General features: G+C 36.1%; 1 protein-coding gene across 1 annotated transcript in view; it reads right to left on the bottom strand.

The window, feature by feature from the left end:
* Window positions 1-16,870, bottom strand: part of CPS1 (carbamoyl-phosphate synthase 1) — a 112,780-nt gene that overhangs the window by 40,036 nt on the left and 55,874 nt on the right. The window contains exon 21 of the mRNA XM_059703025.1: window positions 15,133-15,251. Coding sequence (XP_059559008.1) covers window positions 15,133-15,251 — 119 coding nt within the window. The remainder of the gene's footprint in view (window positions 1-15,132; window positions 15,252-16,870) is intronic.

Below are 16,870 nucleotides of genomic sequence, written 5' to 3'. Positions count from 1 at the left end.
TGCAATGTTTTCTTTTGCTGAAATATGCACAATTCCTCTTATTCTTTTCCACTGGAAAAAAAATTCCAATAGACTATGTAAAGATATTTCCAGCAAATATACAAAGTGTTTCTCCACCCACCAAATATTGAAATCCTACTAACAAAACAAAATTTTTAAATAAAAAGGAAGGCTAATTGATAGAACTGGCCTTATGCATAAAAAAGTAAAGTGAATTAATTTTGTGCTCAGCTCTGGTGGCAAAAAATATCTGTCACTAGGAGTAACTCAATTGTTACTGTTCCCCATAGCATATCCACCCCAGAGAGTTTTCATTATTTAGCAGGATGCCTGAGAAGAGCAACAGCAACACAAAATAATGAATCATGAATGACAGAATTTCAGAATGGCAGTAGAAACTACTTCTCCATTGGTACCCCCTCAAATCATACCAGGTGAGAGTTCTGAAACAGATGCATCAAGCTGGCCTGCAGAGTGCATGTTTTAAGCTCACAAACTGAATCTCAGGATATTTTCTTGGTGAGCCAAAAACTGCTTTAACTTTTGTCCAATATTCAAATAATTAGATCAATAGCATGATGTGATATTTTTTAAACATCTTGAAAATTAGCATGTATTAATTGTAATGGCATGTGAATATATTCATGTTCATCTATCTCAACCTGAATGCAAATATCGGGTAGGAATGTTCATGTGAAGTTCAATGTGATGTATGTTCTATAATTTTTCATTCATGGTCTCACTGGTTATTCATGTCTATGCTTTAGACATGTCCATGAAATAGCATAAAGCACTTTACAATGCCCCTCACTGAGAAAAGAGATGTTGATTATGACTTACTCTGGCAATTACAAGGACAGAGAAAAGTTAGATCCCTTCCCTCCCACCTAATTCTGCAGGATGCCCCTAACTCCAAGACAGAGAGCAGGTTGCCCCTCTCTCTATATAAATCCCTCATTTGCTCTCTCTACTGCTTCTGCATAACACAAGGCTGGCTGGCATACCATTACACCAAGAGGAAAATTGGCTTTATTCCCTACTTGTTCGGATACAAAATTTTATTTTGAGCCCCATTATAATAAAATAAAAGAAGAGACAGTTTGAAGACACAATTCATTAGCTTTGGGCCAGTGATTCAGATAAGGTTAAACCTCTTCAGAGTCAAATACAAGATGAATAATCTGAAGTGAACATAAAAGCTCATTTAACAATGTGGAGATTCAGATACATGATCCTCATCTTTATCTGCCCAGATGGGGCTGCCTTCTATTTTGTCTGCTGAAAAGAACTTTCATCAGAGTAAGATTTGTTTAAATCAAGCTAAAAAGAAGCATACTTATGGACAGGGCTATAATATTTCTATTTTTCCAAAGGAAAATGAATACCTTAATTTGGAACAAACTCGAAACAGAATAATTGCTAAAAGGAATATAAACACTAAATTTGTTACTCACTCTTTGAAACCTCAGTAGGGAATGCTCCGTTTATATTGTATTGTAAATCAAAGGAGCATTATACCAAGTGAGAAATGTGATCAGCTGAATGGAGTACCTTGTACTAAAGCACAGTTTTAAAATATATGTAATAAATAAATTATCCTTCTGTTATTTAATAGGGATTTGTGTGTACTGAATATGTTTGTTTGTTTTTACTTCTGGGAACATGAACACATTAAATCCATATTTCAGAGCTGTGTCCTCTATATATCCAAATTTTCTTTCCCCTATCAGCTTTCCTTGCTTTCAGAGTTCAAGGGCAAACTCCTCAAAGGTTACTCTTTTATCATGCTAAACAATAAAACAAAGAAACACCAAATAACTGTGATGCTGGCTTTTTCATAATCTTCAATTTCTCTCTACCCAGCAGCACAAAATGACAGTCTGAAATTTGAGGAGGGAAAAAAACATCTTAAAAACAGACAATCAAGACTTTTACACACTCGGCCATAATCTTTGAACAGTTAGACAGCTCAGCTCAGCTTCTACAGGGGTAAGTCTCTAGTGTGTTCTCTGGTTTTATAAACAATACCAGGCTTTCTGCTCTCTCTCTCTTTGAGTTCCAATGTAGATTTTGTTGTTTAAAATTCTACCCCTTCATCTCTGAAACTTCCTCCACTCACACTTAGTCTTCAATAATAAATGATAAAAGGAAATGGAATAAATTCCCGTTAATGAGGAAATTTTCACCTGGCATGGAGGAGCTGGGGAAATCTATTAGCAGACTGGAGGAACGCCGGCAGCATGGCAATGACCCAGGGAGACGGCGCACTTCACGCAGACCTCTCTTACACTTGACTGGCTTTTATCTAATCCACCAACTCACAAGTAACACTAAACAAATATCCTTCCAGATTGCACAAGCTCTACTGTGAAAATGAGCACTTCACTTGGCCTACAACTATGGGAGGGACTTGCAGTTTTATTATCTTCTTTTTAAAGATCCCCCCAAAGGCAGAAGCTGAGCAAAGCCCTAGGCCTGGTGCTCAGGAATGACACCTGCTATATTAAGGAAGGAGAACTGAGTAAGATACACGTTTTCTGCCCTGAGACCCCTCATCAGCCTCTCCCCCGAGTTTTACACGGCTTCACTGGTTATCTTGTGGTGTTTCACAAGTTCAAGACCATGCCACAATCACAATTATGCAATCATTGGAGAAGTTAGGTCTCTCATCTTTTCTTTCAAGGAAATAGCTTGTTACCTCTTTCCTTAAGAAAAATGCAAAAAAAAAAAATTTTTTTTTTCAAAAGCAGTACAGCATTTAGAAAGCCCAGGCAATTGGATAAATACTACTCTTTTCTCTCCGTTTTTGAGAGCACCATGCCCTAATTCTATAAAGCAATAAGGCCTTCGTGGGAATTAAGAAAACCTCTATCTTTTTCTCACGCGCAGGACAAACAATGTCTATATCCACTGTCCATATGTTCAGAAGGCTGCCATCAGGAAAATTACCTGTTAGGATCTGGGTCCACTTAGCACTATCACAATAATGCTATACTAGCACAAGTATTGATTTTTAAGGACAGCTATACAAAGTGAAATATAAAACTATATTTCACTTTATTTTTTAAAATATATTTTATTGATTTTCTACAGAGAGGAAGGGAGAGAGATAGAGAGTTAGAAACATCAATGAGAGAGAAACATCGATCAGCTGCCTCCTGCACATCTCCTACTGGGGATATGCCCACAACCAAGGTACATGCCCTTGACCAGAATCGAACCTGGGACCTTTCAGTCTGCAGGTCGACGCTCTATCCACCGAGCCAAACCGGTTTCGGCTATATTTCACTTTAAAGTCTATTAACAACAAAATCAAAACAAAGGAGAAAACCTTATGAGAAATAGATACTGTAGATATTTTTAAGTAGGCAATTTTTTAATTTTTTAAAAAATTTTTAGTGATCCCAATAATTCAGAAATATTGTGATGTTGCTTTTAATCTGGTAAGGCCATTTATATACTATTGATGACAATACAATTATATGTATGACTAAATATAACATATATAGAAATAATTTTGACCAATTTTTTTAGTCCTTGAATGAGAAATATCATGCCTTTTCTAAATAGAGAAATGTGGGGGGAATGAGAAGGCATTTCTAAGAGAATGTGGGAAAATTCTAGACTTAAATTCCTGGCACATGTCATATTAGATCCATGTTAATAGGAGGGTTACTACCTACATGGCAATCAAAACTCTTTTATCCCTGAGAGTTTTTTGTAGAAGAAGACATATAAATGCACATTAATAGCCATCCTAGCAACAATTCTCATGTACTTCACACTAATGACTATATATATACATATTCAAGACCAAATTGAGTAGTTCACTCTTCAAGCTGCCTAGAGCAAAGGATGGTCAATTAAATCATTCCATCAGCTAAAGAGTACGTGGTAGGGTCGGAGATGAGGCAGTATGTGCAATGTCAACATGGCCAATTTGACACTGATGTGATGGCCATTACATCATCGTTATATTCACATCAGCAAATAATGCCTAACTGCCTATTCCAACCTTTGCTAGGCAAATACCACGGGCCAAATCTAGAGTCAGCCTCCGACTACGCTGAGAAAAAAAAATCAATCAGATGAAACAATAAAAGTATAAAGAGTTTATTTAGCACCATGCCAAGCAGGTAATAAGTGCTTCCTGCCAGAGGAGGAGGAGGGGGAGCAGTCCTTACAGGAGAAGAGAACAAGGAAGAAGAAGAAAAGAAATAGCAGCAGTTAAAGCAGAACAGAACCAGCAAGTCACCTAAATCTGGCCCCTGCACCCAGCTCCTCTCAGTCCCCTCCCTCTTCCCTGAACCATTCCTGTCTCTACACCTTGTGGTGGTGAGGGCCACCTCTTTGGACTCCCTGCCAATTACAAGTGATCTGGAGAGAATGTGCATCAGGCATTTCCTCTGCTGGGAGGCACAACCACTGCCTTATGCCCCTCAGGACAGACACCACTTCATTGCCAAGGGCAGATGAGAAGGCTCTATGCTCCTTAAAGGCATCTCAGGTATGAATGAGCATGTGAACAAATTCTGGGGGTCAGTCAGTGATGACCTAGCTTCTGTCACTTAGCTCATGGAGCCTCTTTTGCCTAAATTCAATTTCTATTATATGCTTCAGAAGTTTTTCACTCACACCTGCATTAACATGGGAAGTTAGGCATTTGCATTTTATTTAAAGAAAAAAAATAGATGTATGTGCGTGCATGCATGTGTACCTACAGTCTTTTATTATAAGCATAGTAATATTAAAAAAGAAATCCCCGTACCCTTGGAAATTCCGTTTAAGTCTTTCAAAGGTGACCTGTGGGGGCTTTCTCTCTGCCAGGCCCTGTGTTTTCCTCATAAGGGTTCTAGAGAAGGGCACATCTCTTACAACGTTCCTGCTCTAAATGGGGTCAGCAATTCAAGCAGGAAAACACACAGCTCACCACTTGACAGCTAAGGAGGGAGTGATCTCCAGCTGTCTGATTTAAAAGTCATCTCTCTGAAAAGAAGCTTTGGAAAATTAGTGACTAGAACCAAAGGCAGAAGCCCTGAGCTACATATCTTGCTTTCCTCTGACTGGTGTGACATGAGGCATGACACACATCTCAGTGTGACTCAGTTTCACCATCCACAAAAATAGAATAGTGATCATTTTCTACCTGTGTTATAAGAGAACTGTACCTTAAAGTCACCAGAGAAATAGAGATCTCTGTGTTATAAATACTACAAGTATATAAAGATTTTGCCGATGCCAGTTAATTCAGAGACTTCACTACAACTATAAATATTGATGAATCTCTCTCAGAAACACTTTTCTAAAAGTTAAAATTTTGAAAACTTGGATAATTTCTTATCAAAATAATACAAATGGTTGTTCTCAAAGGGCAATAGAGATTTTATGTCCATATAAGTATGATAATGTTTACGGTGTATATAATCTCTATTTGTCAATATAAAACAATTAAATGAGTCCTTTTTCATTAGAAAACAGGTTACTCAGAACCTTCCCAACTAATTAGTAGGTATATAGTCACTTAGAAAAATGAAAAACTAGAGATGCTAATTTACAATGTTTTCTAACACAGAGTGAGTTTATATATTGGACTATATATTTTTCAATTAATAAATTTGTGGGTCCATTTGATCAACCAGAAATTTTAATGCATTTTCTTCCACTTCAATTTTTCTTCTTTGGCATGACAAAGAAATTCTGGTTTTCAATTTCTACCAGGAATAGTTCTTCATTTATTTAATGAGCATGCTATCATACAAATATTACTGAGTGTTTACTCTATGCAAGGCCAATTTCCAAGAAAATATATGGTAAATAAAGAATTGGAAGCTTGTCCTCTGTTTCAGAACTCACACTATACTTTAGGATAGTGAATTCTATTCTGCATACAAACATAGCAAAAGCTCCTAAGAAAAGCTTATAATAGTATATTGGAATTTGTCACAATGGAAATTACAATTTAATTGGAGACTGTCACTAGCATGCATACAATATTTGCAGAACAATGAAGTGAAAGAGTGTGGCTCCAGTATATATATTGAGCAAATCTATAATAATAAAAGTAATATGCTAATGAGACTGGACATCCTTCTGGATGACCTTCCGAACGACTCCTGGAGCTGCAAGGGAAACCCAGGTCCCAGGTGCCAGAGGGAAGCCAGTGCTGGCAGCCGGGGGAAAGCAGACCTACTCTTGCAAGAATTTCATGCATCAGGCCTCTAGTAGGTAGATAATATCCACCCAATTCTGTTCATAGACTTCATTTCTTTATAGAAAGATTCTCATTTTTATGAAACATAGCATAAATATAACAAAAGAAGAGCAAACACGATTTGTCACTTTCTAAGTGGATTTTTTTCATTTACTTATCTCTTTCTCGTTGCACATTTGATCCTTATAGTCCAGCTACTACTCCTACCCCCCATCATCAAATTTGGAGGACTTGCTGAGTTCCCTTCTGCTCGCCCTAAACTGCAATATTGTTGAAAGTGTCTTCTTATTTTACTTCTTTTGTTTTAAAGTCTCTCTTCCCTTGGCTCCCATGACATTTGGATATATTGAAGGAAAAACACTGTCCTTGGGTTCCAAAGGTCCTGAAAACGCAAATCCTGGTTCAAACATGCACTACCTCTGAACTCTTGAAAATCATACTTAAACATTCTGAGCCATTGGTTCATCTATAAAATATGGGGTAGGAATGCATACCTTCTAGGAACTCTTAAATTGAGACTTATATGAGTTAACATATGCAAAGGTCTTAGAGATTTTTTTAACCTCCTATAAACTTTCATGGTTGCATGCTTTTGCCTCTTATTGGTGCATTAAAAGCATCCTCCCTTAGCCTGGCCAAGTAGCTCTCTTGGTTAGAGTGTCATCCTAATATGCCAAGGTTGTAGGTTCAATCTCTGATCAGGGCACATGTAAGAAGCAACCAATGAATCCATAAATAAGTAGAACAACAAATCGACATATCTCTCTCTCTCTCTCTCTCTCTCTCTCTCTCTCTCTCTCTCTCTCTCTCTGTATCTGTCTCTCTCCCTCTGTTCCTCTCTCCCTCTATCTCTCTCTAAAAATTAATTAAAATATTTAAAAAGCATCCTGTCTTCTGTATCATTATGCATATATTTAGTCTTCAAATATAGATTACAAACTCATTGAAGGCAGGTTAAGGACTATCAATTACTCATCAGCAAATAGCACTAGACCTAGTACCATGTCTAGTACATAATAGGTAATAAATAACATTGACTGAATAGATGAACAAATAACATTTGGTCTAATAACAGCTCCTAATAAAGAGAAATTCCATCAAGTAAATGCATAACCCATCAGGCTGAGATATTGACATAGGGGAAATCTATTAATTATTGACTATTGACAGATATTTACATGGAAGTTATGAGTATATGTTATTTTAAATCAACAAAAATTTTTGAACAATCAAGCATATAAGAATCAATACTAAGAAAACATACAAGATTCATATTATGAATGATCTGAAATCACTCTGAAAACATTTTTAGTAAAACATTCATCTTGCCCATGCCAGAATCAAGTACTCTCTCATACTTTCAAACTGCATAATTATTTGTCAAAACTATGAAAATACTATTTAAATAATGAATTCAATGAGAATTCTCAGGACATTAAACATTTGAATGAAAATTTTATTCTATCTTATTCAATAAATTATCAGTTAAAAAATTAATGGAGGGCTATCAAATCTATGACATTACCTACAATAACCTATGTTATCATATGGAACATAAAAAAATTAAAATAAAGTGTATTTTTAGCATTAGTTCACAGAGGCATGGAAATTACCACAGTAATACTCCACTTTTATAGAGAGAAAATAACCTTTTATGTGATCCCAATTTCTAGTATTTTTAATGAGGTTCATTAGATAAATGGTTTAGGGTATGAGGGCTAAAATCATAGAATGGTAATATGTAGTAACTGATAAAAGTATTTTCCTTTAGAATTAATTACTTCATATATATTATACATCCATCTAGCTTCATGGCTGCCCAGTAAAATAAGAAAGGAGTAGGATGAAATGGAGATGTAGAAATATAGTGTGAGTTGATAGTGAGGTCAAAGGACATAACTCATTTTCTAAAAATCAAATCAATGGGTTCCACTAAAATGTGCAAACATTTCCATTTCCATTCTACATCAAAATAATAAGTCCCACAAAGGTAGTATATATTTGAATGTCCACAAACTGGATTGGGGAAAACAGTGACATGTCATAGCAAAGTATCATTAAAAATTATAACATGCAATTATATGTTATAAAAAAGACATACATATTTCTTTCCTTAATTTCTTCTATATTTAGTATACTTTAAAGCTAAAGTTGTTTATTTTTCATTTTCTCCTACAAGAAAATATAAATTATCATTAGAAAGAAGTGCCAGCTCTTTTCTGTCTTATATCTAAGTTTTAACATCTTTTAGGTGTCATTTTTTCTCTCAAAACTTCAATCAAATATAAGTACAAAACGTTCTTGTCTGGCTTGTTCATGCTTCGTGAGCAAGTTAAATAAAAAGTTAATAGAAACTAACATGTGTAGGAGAGGACATTCACAGGGAGTGTTCCAGCTAAGGTGACACTTGCATTATTACATCTGCCTGAAGTTTGTGGCTGCAGGGAAATGGCCAACTCTACTGAGCTCAATTTAGCACTTGAATGCCCAAGTGGAACTCACCAGGCTTGCCCTAGGCTGTTCTGAGGCATAGGCACACCTGTGATGTTTCAGCACTTAACCAATGCATGTAGTTTATCACATTGAACATAGTTATTGTCTTTGGGCCTTCAAAAGGACACTTTCTCTTTTTTATTATAGTGAAGATAGCAGTAAGTGGCCATCAAAGGGGAATGGATGTTAATTATTAGAATTAAAGTAGTTAAAAAAAAAACATGCATGAAACCTATAGAACGGTGGAGGTAAAAACAATTTTTGGATAATTTGCACAATTACCCACAGTAAATTAAGTTAATATCAAAAATAGAGAAAGAGATCCAAATCTCAGCCTCCTATACTTGTATGGGATGAACTGTGTCACAATGATCAAATCCCCTAATTTCAAATATCTAAAATGCATGAAACAGATTTTTTTAAAAAAAATAGTAACCCACAATGTTGCTAACAGAAACAGCAGCAATTGTACAAAAGATACAGAAAGCAAAATGGGCCATTCCAAGAAAATTGCCCAAATTGAAGTACATGCAAAGGAAGAAGCAATCATGATAAATGACGGAAACCTTCCTCGGGTAATTTAACACGGTACCGCTAGAGTAGAGGCTGGCCACCTCCTTTAAGCAATCACTTAAACGTAGGAAGAATTCAAAACTTAATTCAACATAGTTTGACCCAGTAAAAGAAAAAATTATACAATTTAGGCAGGTATAATAAAAGCCTTGAGTTAGACATGGCAGTCAAAAATAGCTAAATAACCCCAAAAATCAAAATAAAGAAATTTGTAAAAACTGAAAAAGAGCAGAAGATAAATGGATGCTCAAAGCTGGCAACTGGAACACTCACATTTTTTTTCCTTGCCTGTTCATGTTTCATTTTTTTAAAGTATCATGGTTGCCTTTCCATCAAAAATTGCTAATCCAACTTGCTATAAATAAAAATGTTTGGGATATAATGTCCTGAAATAGTTCCTGCTCACAAACAAGCCATACTGTAGTTAATTTTCTTCCTTGACAAAAGGGGTTCCACTGTGAGATCTTTGTTCCTGTGCCTGTTTATGAATTTAGTTGAAACCTTATCATACTGGTATGTGCTGGTTCTATGGTGATAGGACTATCATCCTTTATTTACTACTGTTACTCTACTGAAACTTTCTATTATATGTCATCTTATTTCCTCCAGATGTTATCTATAATTCGCCTTTCCAGACAACTAAACGTACATATGTGTGTATACATGTGTGTGTACATACACATGCATACGCATAGATCACATAGGGATTAAATATCCAATATCCTAGGCTCTGTAGTCCCTCTCAGGATTGATCTCATGTAAGTCATTTATTTGCATGTGATAGCAAAGAAGTTACTAAATATCTCAGTGTCTCAGTTTACTGTATATAAATCAGGGTAATTGCTACTTCCCTTTTGTAGTAGTAAGCATTAAATAAAACAATAAGCTTAAAATAGTGCCTAATATGTAGTCAATAAATTTGGTGACTATTATTTTACAGTTGGAAGGCACTCAGAACTGTTTGAGTGAATCAAAATCCAAGTCTCTATGTTAACAGAGTTCTAATTACATTATTTTGTTACGTTAGGGAATCAGCTATATCAGGAGAACCTTATAGATGAAGACACTTGACATAAGTATCTGATTTATGGTACTTGCAATTCTGCCCTCCACACCAGATCCATTTGCATAACCAACGTGGAATCTGTCAGTGCCCTTATGGAAGAAATTGCTATAGGTGAGTGTTTGTAGTTTGTCATAGATGAAAATAAGCACATTTTCCTTCTAGTGAATATTGGTGAAAATGCTATATGGGAGGAGCATTTATGTTTGACTCGGTATTGATAGGGTAAGTATGGTGAAAATAGGCATACTAAAGGTTGGCTATCTCAGTAGTAAAGGCCAATGGATAAGGTTTATATAAATTCCACTCCATTAAAAATTCTGGCGGACTTAACTTTTCTTAAACTTCTGGCAAAGTGATCTGGTAATGTGAAGTTAATAGATGAAACATCTAAATCCCAATGTATGTATGTAATAGGCCTTGGAATCCTACATGATACAATTCACATCACACTGAGTGAAGAGAAACTTTTCAAAGCCTTAAGAAATCCACTACAAAAGATATTATCACTCTAGGTCGATTGATACTACTACACCAGCTTATAAATTTAGGGAACAGCCTGGAACAGTCAACTTTCCTAGCATACCCCTGGGCAACCATAAACAATTTAAGAGGAAAAGGAGAAAGTCAGGGAACTCAGGTGGGAAGAGAAAGTGTTTTGCTGAAGCTGTCTGAGTAATGATTATCTCCTAGGTCAGTAAGAATGGATGTTGTTCTGGAAGTTTTGTGAGGTCGCCATTGCTATCCTCATGGATTGGAGACGACAAACTAAGTTCTGATGAAAGCAAACACTCAGAACCAGGAGCTGAGTGGATTATCCTAACACCCATCTAATTTGTCTCATCACCCAGAAGAAGAATGGGATTTCATTCATCATCTGCACTATATTTTGTGTTTATCTCCACCCTTCAAGTCAAGGGATTGCTTACCGTAAGTTTTCATTTTCTCAAATACATGGAAAGCTCATCTATTTCCTTAATGCTGACCTTGCTATGATCAGTTTTGTTTTCCCCATTCCAGTCAGTGGACATTAACATATATACTAAATATGTGGGTATATTCAATTTGTGGGTCAAGTTCTAGATCTCATTTCAGATGACTATCTGTAAATATAAGTTAGACTGGCCATCAATCTGAATGGTATTCTCATCCTCTGTTTATTAAATATTAGAAGAATTATAGCATGATTAACTGCTATAGAGTGGGAAATTTTGTTTATTAGCATATGAAGTGTTATTGATCTTTTGATAAGGATAACAACATTTGTATCACTAGATACTGTTGCTTCCTTTTTAAAAATAGTATAATCTGGTACTAAAATAAGTGACAGTGCATCATAAAGAAAATTAAGAAATGATATATTACAATATAGATAAGCAAATGCAAACTGTGACTCTGAAAAAGTCTTTAAATGCATATATCTAAATCACAAAATAGTCTTCATTAGAATAAGTAGTATTTTCATTTTCAAGGGGAAAAAGGGAAAAACCGCTTTGGATATTCATTATGTGCCAGGTTTCCTTTACACTTATGTCATTTAAGCTCCATAAACTATAAAGTGGAGCAGGAAGACTATGAGGCTGAAGAAGTGAGGGAGGTAACGTGCCTCAGTGGGAAAGAATGCACAGCAGTCTAGCTGACTGGCTCCACAGCCTGTGCCCCTTCCGGTGCACAGGGAAGGAACCAGGTGAACCTTCTCCCACATCTAGTATCTATACTATGTCCTCTCTTTAAGTTTCTCCTTTTCTCCCAGTTGAGATCCCCGATGCCTATGTTTCCAGGAACCCATAAGAAAAGTACAGAGAGACCTGGCACATTGGTACCAGAGATATGTTGAAGCAAGAGAATTTGGGGGAATCTCTCAAATCACACCATATAAATAGCTACTTCCTTTAGTCCTATGCCTAAAGCCAGACTTTCCAGCACTGAAGAAGTTGAGATCTTGAATATAAGTGAACCACAGCCTGGCCAGCATGGCTCAGTGGTTGAGCACCAACCTATGAACCAAGAGAACACAGTTTGATTCCAGGTCAGGACACATGCTCAGGTTGTCGGCTCAATCCCCAGGAGGGGATGTGCAGGAGGCAGCTGATCTATGATTCTCTCTCATCATTGATGTTTCCATCTCTCCCTCTCTGAGATCAATAAAAATATATTTTTGATGAAAAAAAAATAAGTGAACCTCAAATAAATGCAAATAAAAAAGAACAAGTGATCTTCTTACCCTTTCTCCAAACTGGCAATGCGTAATTCAGCTATAGAGCACCAACTCTTACTAGAGAGCTACTATTACTGATCGAGCTATATATGCCTAATGACTAACCCTCCCTGGATATTTAGAGGCTGAGAAAAAGCAGATGTCATAATCCATACAAGAAGAAGATACTGATGGTGAAGCTCATCAAAAGAGGGTAAGAAAGCTGGAGTCCTACACACATGCCATCAGCTGGAATATGCTTTCACCTTCAGACCCCCACAGAAAGACTGAGACAGATAGCTTCAGAGGCCATCCATTTTTATTTCACTTATCTAACACCTCTAAAAAGCTACCATTATCAAAAAGCTATTTGTGCATCTATGACACACCAGAAAGAAATGAATTAAATAGTGAAGTATTACTCAGATAATAATGAATTCAGGGTTTAAGTTTACTAATACCATGAGTCATTTGTTGAGATCATTGTAAGTATAACTTTTTGGAATCTTTTAAATTATTAAAAGCTTTATATAAAAGTGTTCGATGTAAGTAAGTATGACTAATAGAAAATACCCTTATTTAAAAATAGACCTATGCAAGAAAATTATGACTGAAAATGTCAAATTATCAGCAACTAAGTGCAACAGGGTGTGGAAGTCAGAAAGCTGTTATGTGACCTGTAACAGTGACTTGTTCTAATCCTCCAAGGAACTTGATCACTATCAATATACACTTATTTTTCTGCTTAGCTCGAATCTCAAGCTGCCTTCTGGTTGTAACAAAAACTATTCAGTCAAAACATTGAATTTGTCTAAAAATCAGAATGTTTATCAAGTGGAAATTTAGATCACAATAACATCTGCTATTTTTCAACCCGTCTCTTCCACTGCTACAACAGGCATACTGTAAGTTTCTAGCACCCTCTTGTGGTTTCATTGGAGCAGTTTCACAGGCATTTGAAATCAGTTGTTTGAAACTGAAAACGGTGGAACTGACTATAATTCAACATGGAAGTTCTGCTGGCATCATAAACCCAGAAAGGAAACTTTGAGTCAGCAAAATTCTAAAATGAATGTATAGGCTCGGTTTTTAACTCCTTTGCTCTCCACTGTTCATTTTATGTGATCCCTGGGAAGAATGACTTCTAAGCAAGATCGGAATTGCCAGTTCTCAAAACCAAGCATTTGTTTTGGGCAACTGTTGAGTAGATGAAAAAGAACCTCATTTTGCTCAAAAAAGAAAAGCAAGTGTTTTTAGTGCTCAGTCTGCATGCAGCTCGTTTAAGTAAACACAGCAACCCCAGTATATGTTGTGGCTGCTAAACAGTTGAAAATTAAGGCTTTGAGATCCTCCTCTGTCCTCAACTATATTTTTACTAATGAATTTTCCCACATTTTCTCAAATCATTGGAGAACAATTTATACTGGAAAAATGTTTTCTCTCCCTAAACATATGCTTGTAGGTGAGGCTTCTTTCCAATAGCAGTATATTTCAGAGCTCTCTTAAAGGGGAGTGCTGAAGAGGATTATACTGTGTCCCTTAAATTGATAATGACTTCTCTTATCAAAAAGGGACATCTGTAATACTTTCAACAATAAAGGTAAATTTTAAAAAATAATAAATCAGCAACAATAAATAAATAAATAAATAGGGCATTTAAAATACATTTTTAAGACCTATCCATGATTCCATAAACCTGAGGTGCCCCAACAAATGGCCTAACCTCATAAACTAAAAACATTTTAAAGAACTGACATTATCCGAATATTGTGAACATGAAATTTTAAAAGTCATTGGCCATGAAGGAAGTAAAAAGTGTAAATTAGTGAGAGGTAAAGAGTCTGTTAACAGTAACTTGAATGTGGCTTCTTTGCAAGCTGAACTGGAAGTCCCACTGTTAAAAAATCAGTAAAGTGCAAGCAGAATACATTGGCTCGTCAATGTACAGCGATGTGTAGGTTGATGTTAAGAGAGAAATAGGCTTAGCTGGTGTGGCTCAGGGATTGAGCATCGACCCGGGAACCAAGAGCTTGCAGTTAGATTCCCAGTTAGGGCTCATGCCCAGGTTGTGGGCTCGATCCCCAGAAGGGAGCATGCAGGAGGCAGCCAATTGAAGATGTTTCTCTCATCCATTTTTCTATCCCCAACTCTCTTCCTTCCTTTCTCTCTAAAAAGAAATATCAATTAAACCATATTTCTTTTAAAAAGAGAAAAAAACAGAATTCAGAAATGTATAGGAAACAAGAATATTACTCTATTGGTTATTCAAATTTAAACTAGGTAATGTTTAGTAGTTAAATAGCACATGATATCATAAGTGTACATTGCTTTTAATAAATTCAAAAGACCTAATAAAAACATCATTATGTTTGATGGCATGGATGGGGGTAAGAGAAAGTTCAAATATTAATAGGCACCTTCTAATAAGTAAACATCTTAAAACTGCCACTTCTTCTGGCTATGGCCACTGCTTTTCAAGCTTGGACTATTTACCTTGTTGAACCGTAATTTTGGCCAAATGCTTAAGGGTAAGAGGAAGACTATTTGAAAATTACCCAGGAGATATCTGGAGTGACTGGAGCCATACTGCCTTACCTGTTGAGCCCTTTGAGTGTCTTTTCCATGTTTAAAATGTCACGCATCTTAAACAAAAACCACCTGTCAATGGATGTGAGCTTCACAACCTCATCAAGGGGCATGTTGTCTTCCAAAGCCTGCCAAAAGGAGAAGAGATACATTTTTTGGAAAACAGTTTATAAATGTCTTATTTGGTTGAAAACATTGAGCAGCATCCCTCTCCTTGTTACTCAGAGAGCCCGAGGCTGTAGTCTGAGACATAAAACATGAAACTGGTACCATATCACTGAGGTTCCTCTCAATAAACCTGCAGATACTGCCAACTATTTTCACAATGACATCAAAGGAGGTGTGCTGAGTTAATCAGAGTGGTATGTACTCAGAAAAATCCCCCTAACAGGCTCTGCCTCCTGCTCTTAATATGACTACATTACCAATTATATCCTAAATCTGGGACATCTTTTTGGAATTAAAGGAAATCTCTTGAAACTACATTTAAGCCAAATTGGTAAGAAAAATCTAGAATTTTTATAATGATCATTTGACTTGTATTTTGGATGCTTACCCTTTAGCAAATAGCATCCTTTTATCACCTCATTCCAAATGCATGCACACTAGTCAGTGAGAATATATGGGTCAAATCTGTCTTGGTCTTATTTCTCTAGACTATACCCTCACAAAGGACTTCAAACAAGAAATTATTTTGAATCAGTTACTTTGACGTTGCACTAAGACAGACATTTTGCAAAATCTTAATATATTCCAAAACAGTGTAGTAATAGCTTCAGTTCTGATAGGCAGCTTAGCCTTTCTCTGAAGCTTATTTTAGCAATTTCTCAAAAGTAAAATTACAGCTATGGGTCATTAGGCTAAGTAGAAAAAGCAACTAAATGAAGAGATAAATTCTCAAAACCAAAACTTAAATATTCAAAAGATGTCTATTCTTATTTTTAACTATTTTTAGATATGTACTTATACCAAATAAAAATTAATCTGATACTATTCCAAAACAAAATACTTTAGAATGGCACACTATCTTTTTAAACCCTATTAAGAAGTAGATGTGACTAGCACTCTGGTGTTAAATATTTCAACCCACGGAACTGAAATTTCTTAAAACTTTTACTTATTTCTAGTATCAGAGAGACCATAATTATAACTGTGGAGAGAGATAGCACAGTTCATAATTCTGTTGATTGGAATAAGATGGCATCTAATGGGAGTACTCAAAGGCATGTTCATTTTGTAAGTATAATTCTCCCTGTAATTACAGACAGATTCCCAAGAAGTTACTATTCTGTCTTATTTTCCAAGCGATTAAAGCACAATTAGCTGTTGGCTATCAACACTGTGAGGAGGATAGAGCCTGAAGTTGGAGCACTGTTGACAGACCAGAGGAAGTTTGCATATAATCACATAACAGTGATAGCCCTGCTTGTGACAGAAGACCTAGAATACTGTAATCATGTCACCATGAGGAAGGACAAATACAGTCACACCTGCAGTTTTGAACAGAGGGTAAGATCCCGCCTGTCTTGGGACTTCATCTTCAAGGCTTTGCTGTGTAGCACGGCTATCATGAAGTTCATAATGACCCCAAACAAGTTTGAGGTGACGCTAATGTTCCTCAAACCAAAAGTAATGCCCTGTGTTCTCCCCAAATCAAAATAGGTGATGATCCAGTCATCCTGAAATAAGACTGCTGCAAAAAATCAGACCTCAGAGCAAGTTGCCCTTTTCTAAGAATCATGAAACC

The sequence above is a fragment of the Myotis daubentonii genome, chromosome 7 (genome assembly GCF_963259705.1).
Source record: "Myotis daubentonii chromosome 7, mMyoDau2.1, whole genome shotgun sequence".
Lineage (NCBI taxonomy): Eukaryota > Metazoa > Chordata > Mammalia > Chiroptera > Vespertilionidae > Myotis > Myotis daubentonii.
The sequence above is the reverse complement of the archived record's forward strand: the minus strand, read 5'-3'. Positions and strand labels throughout refer to the sequence as shown.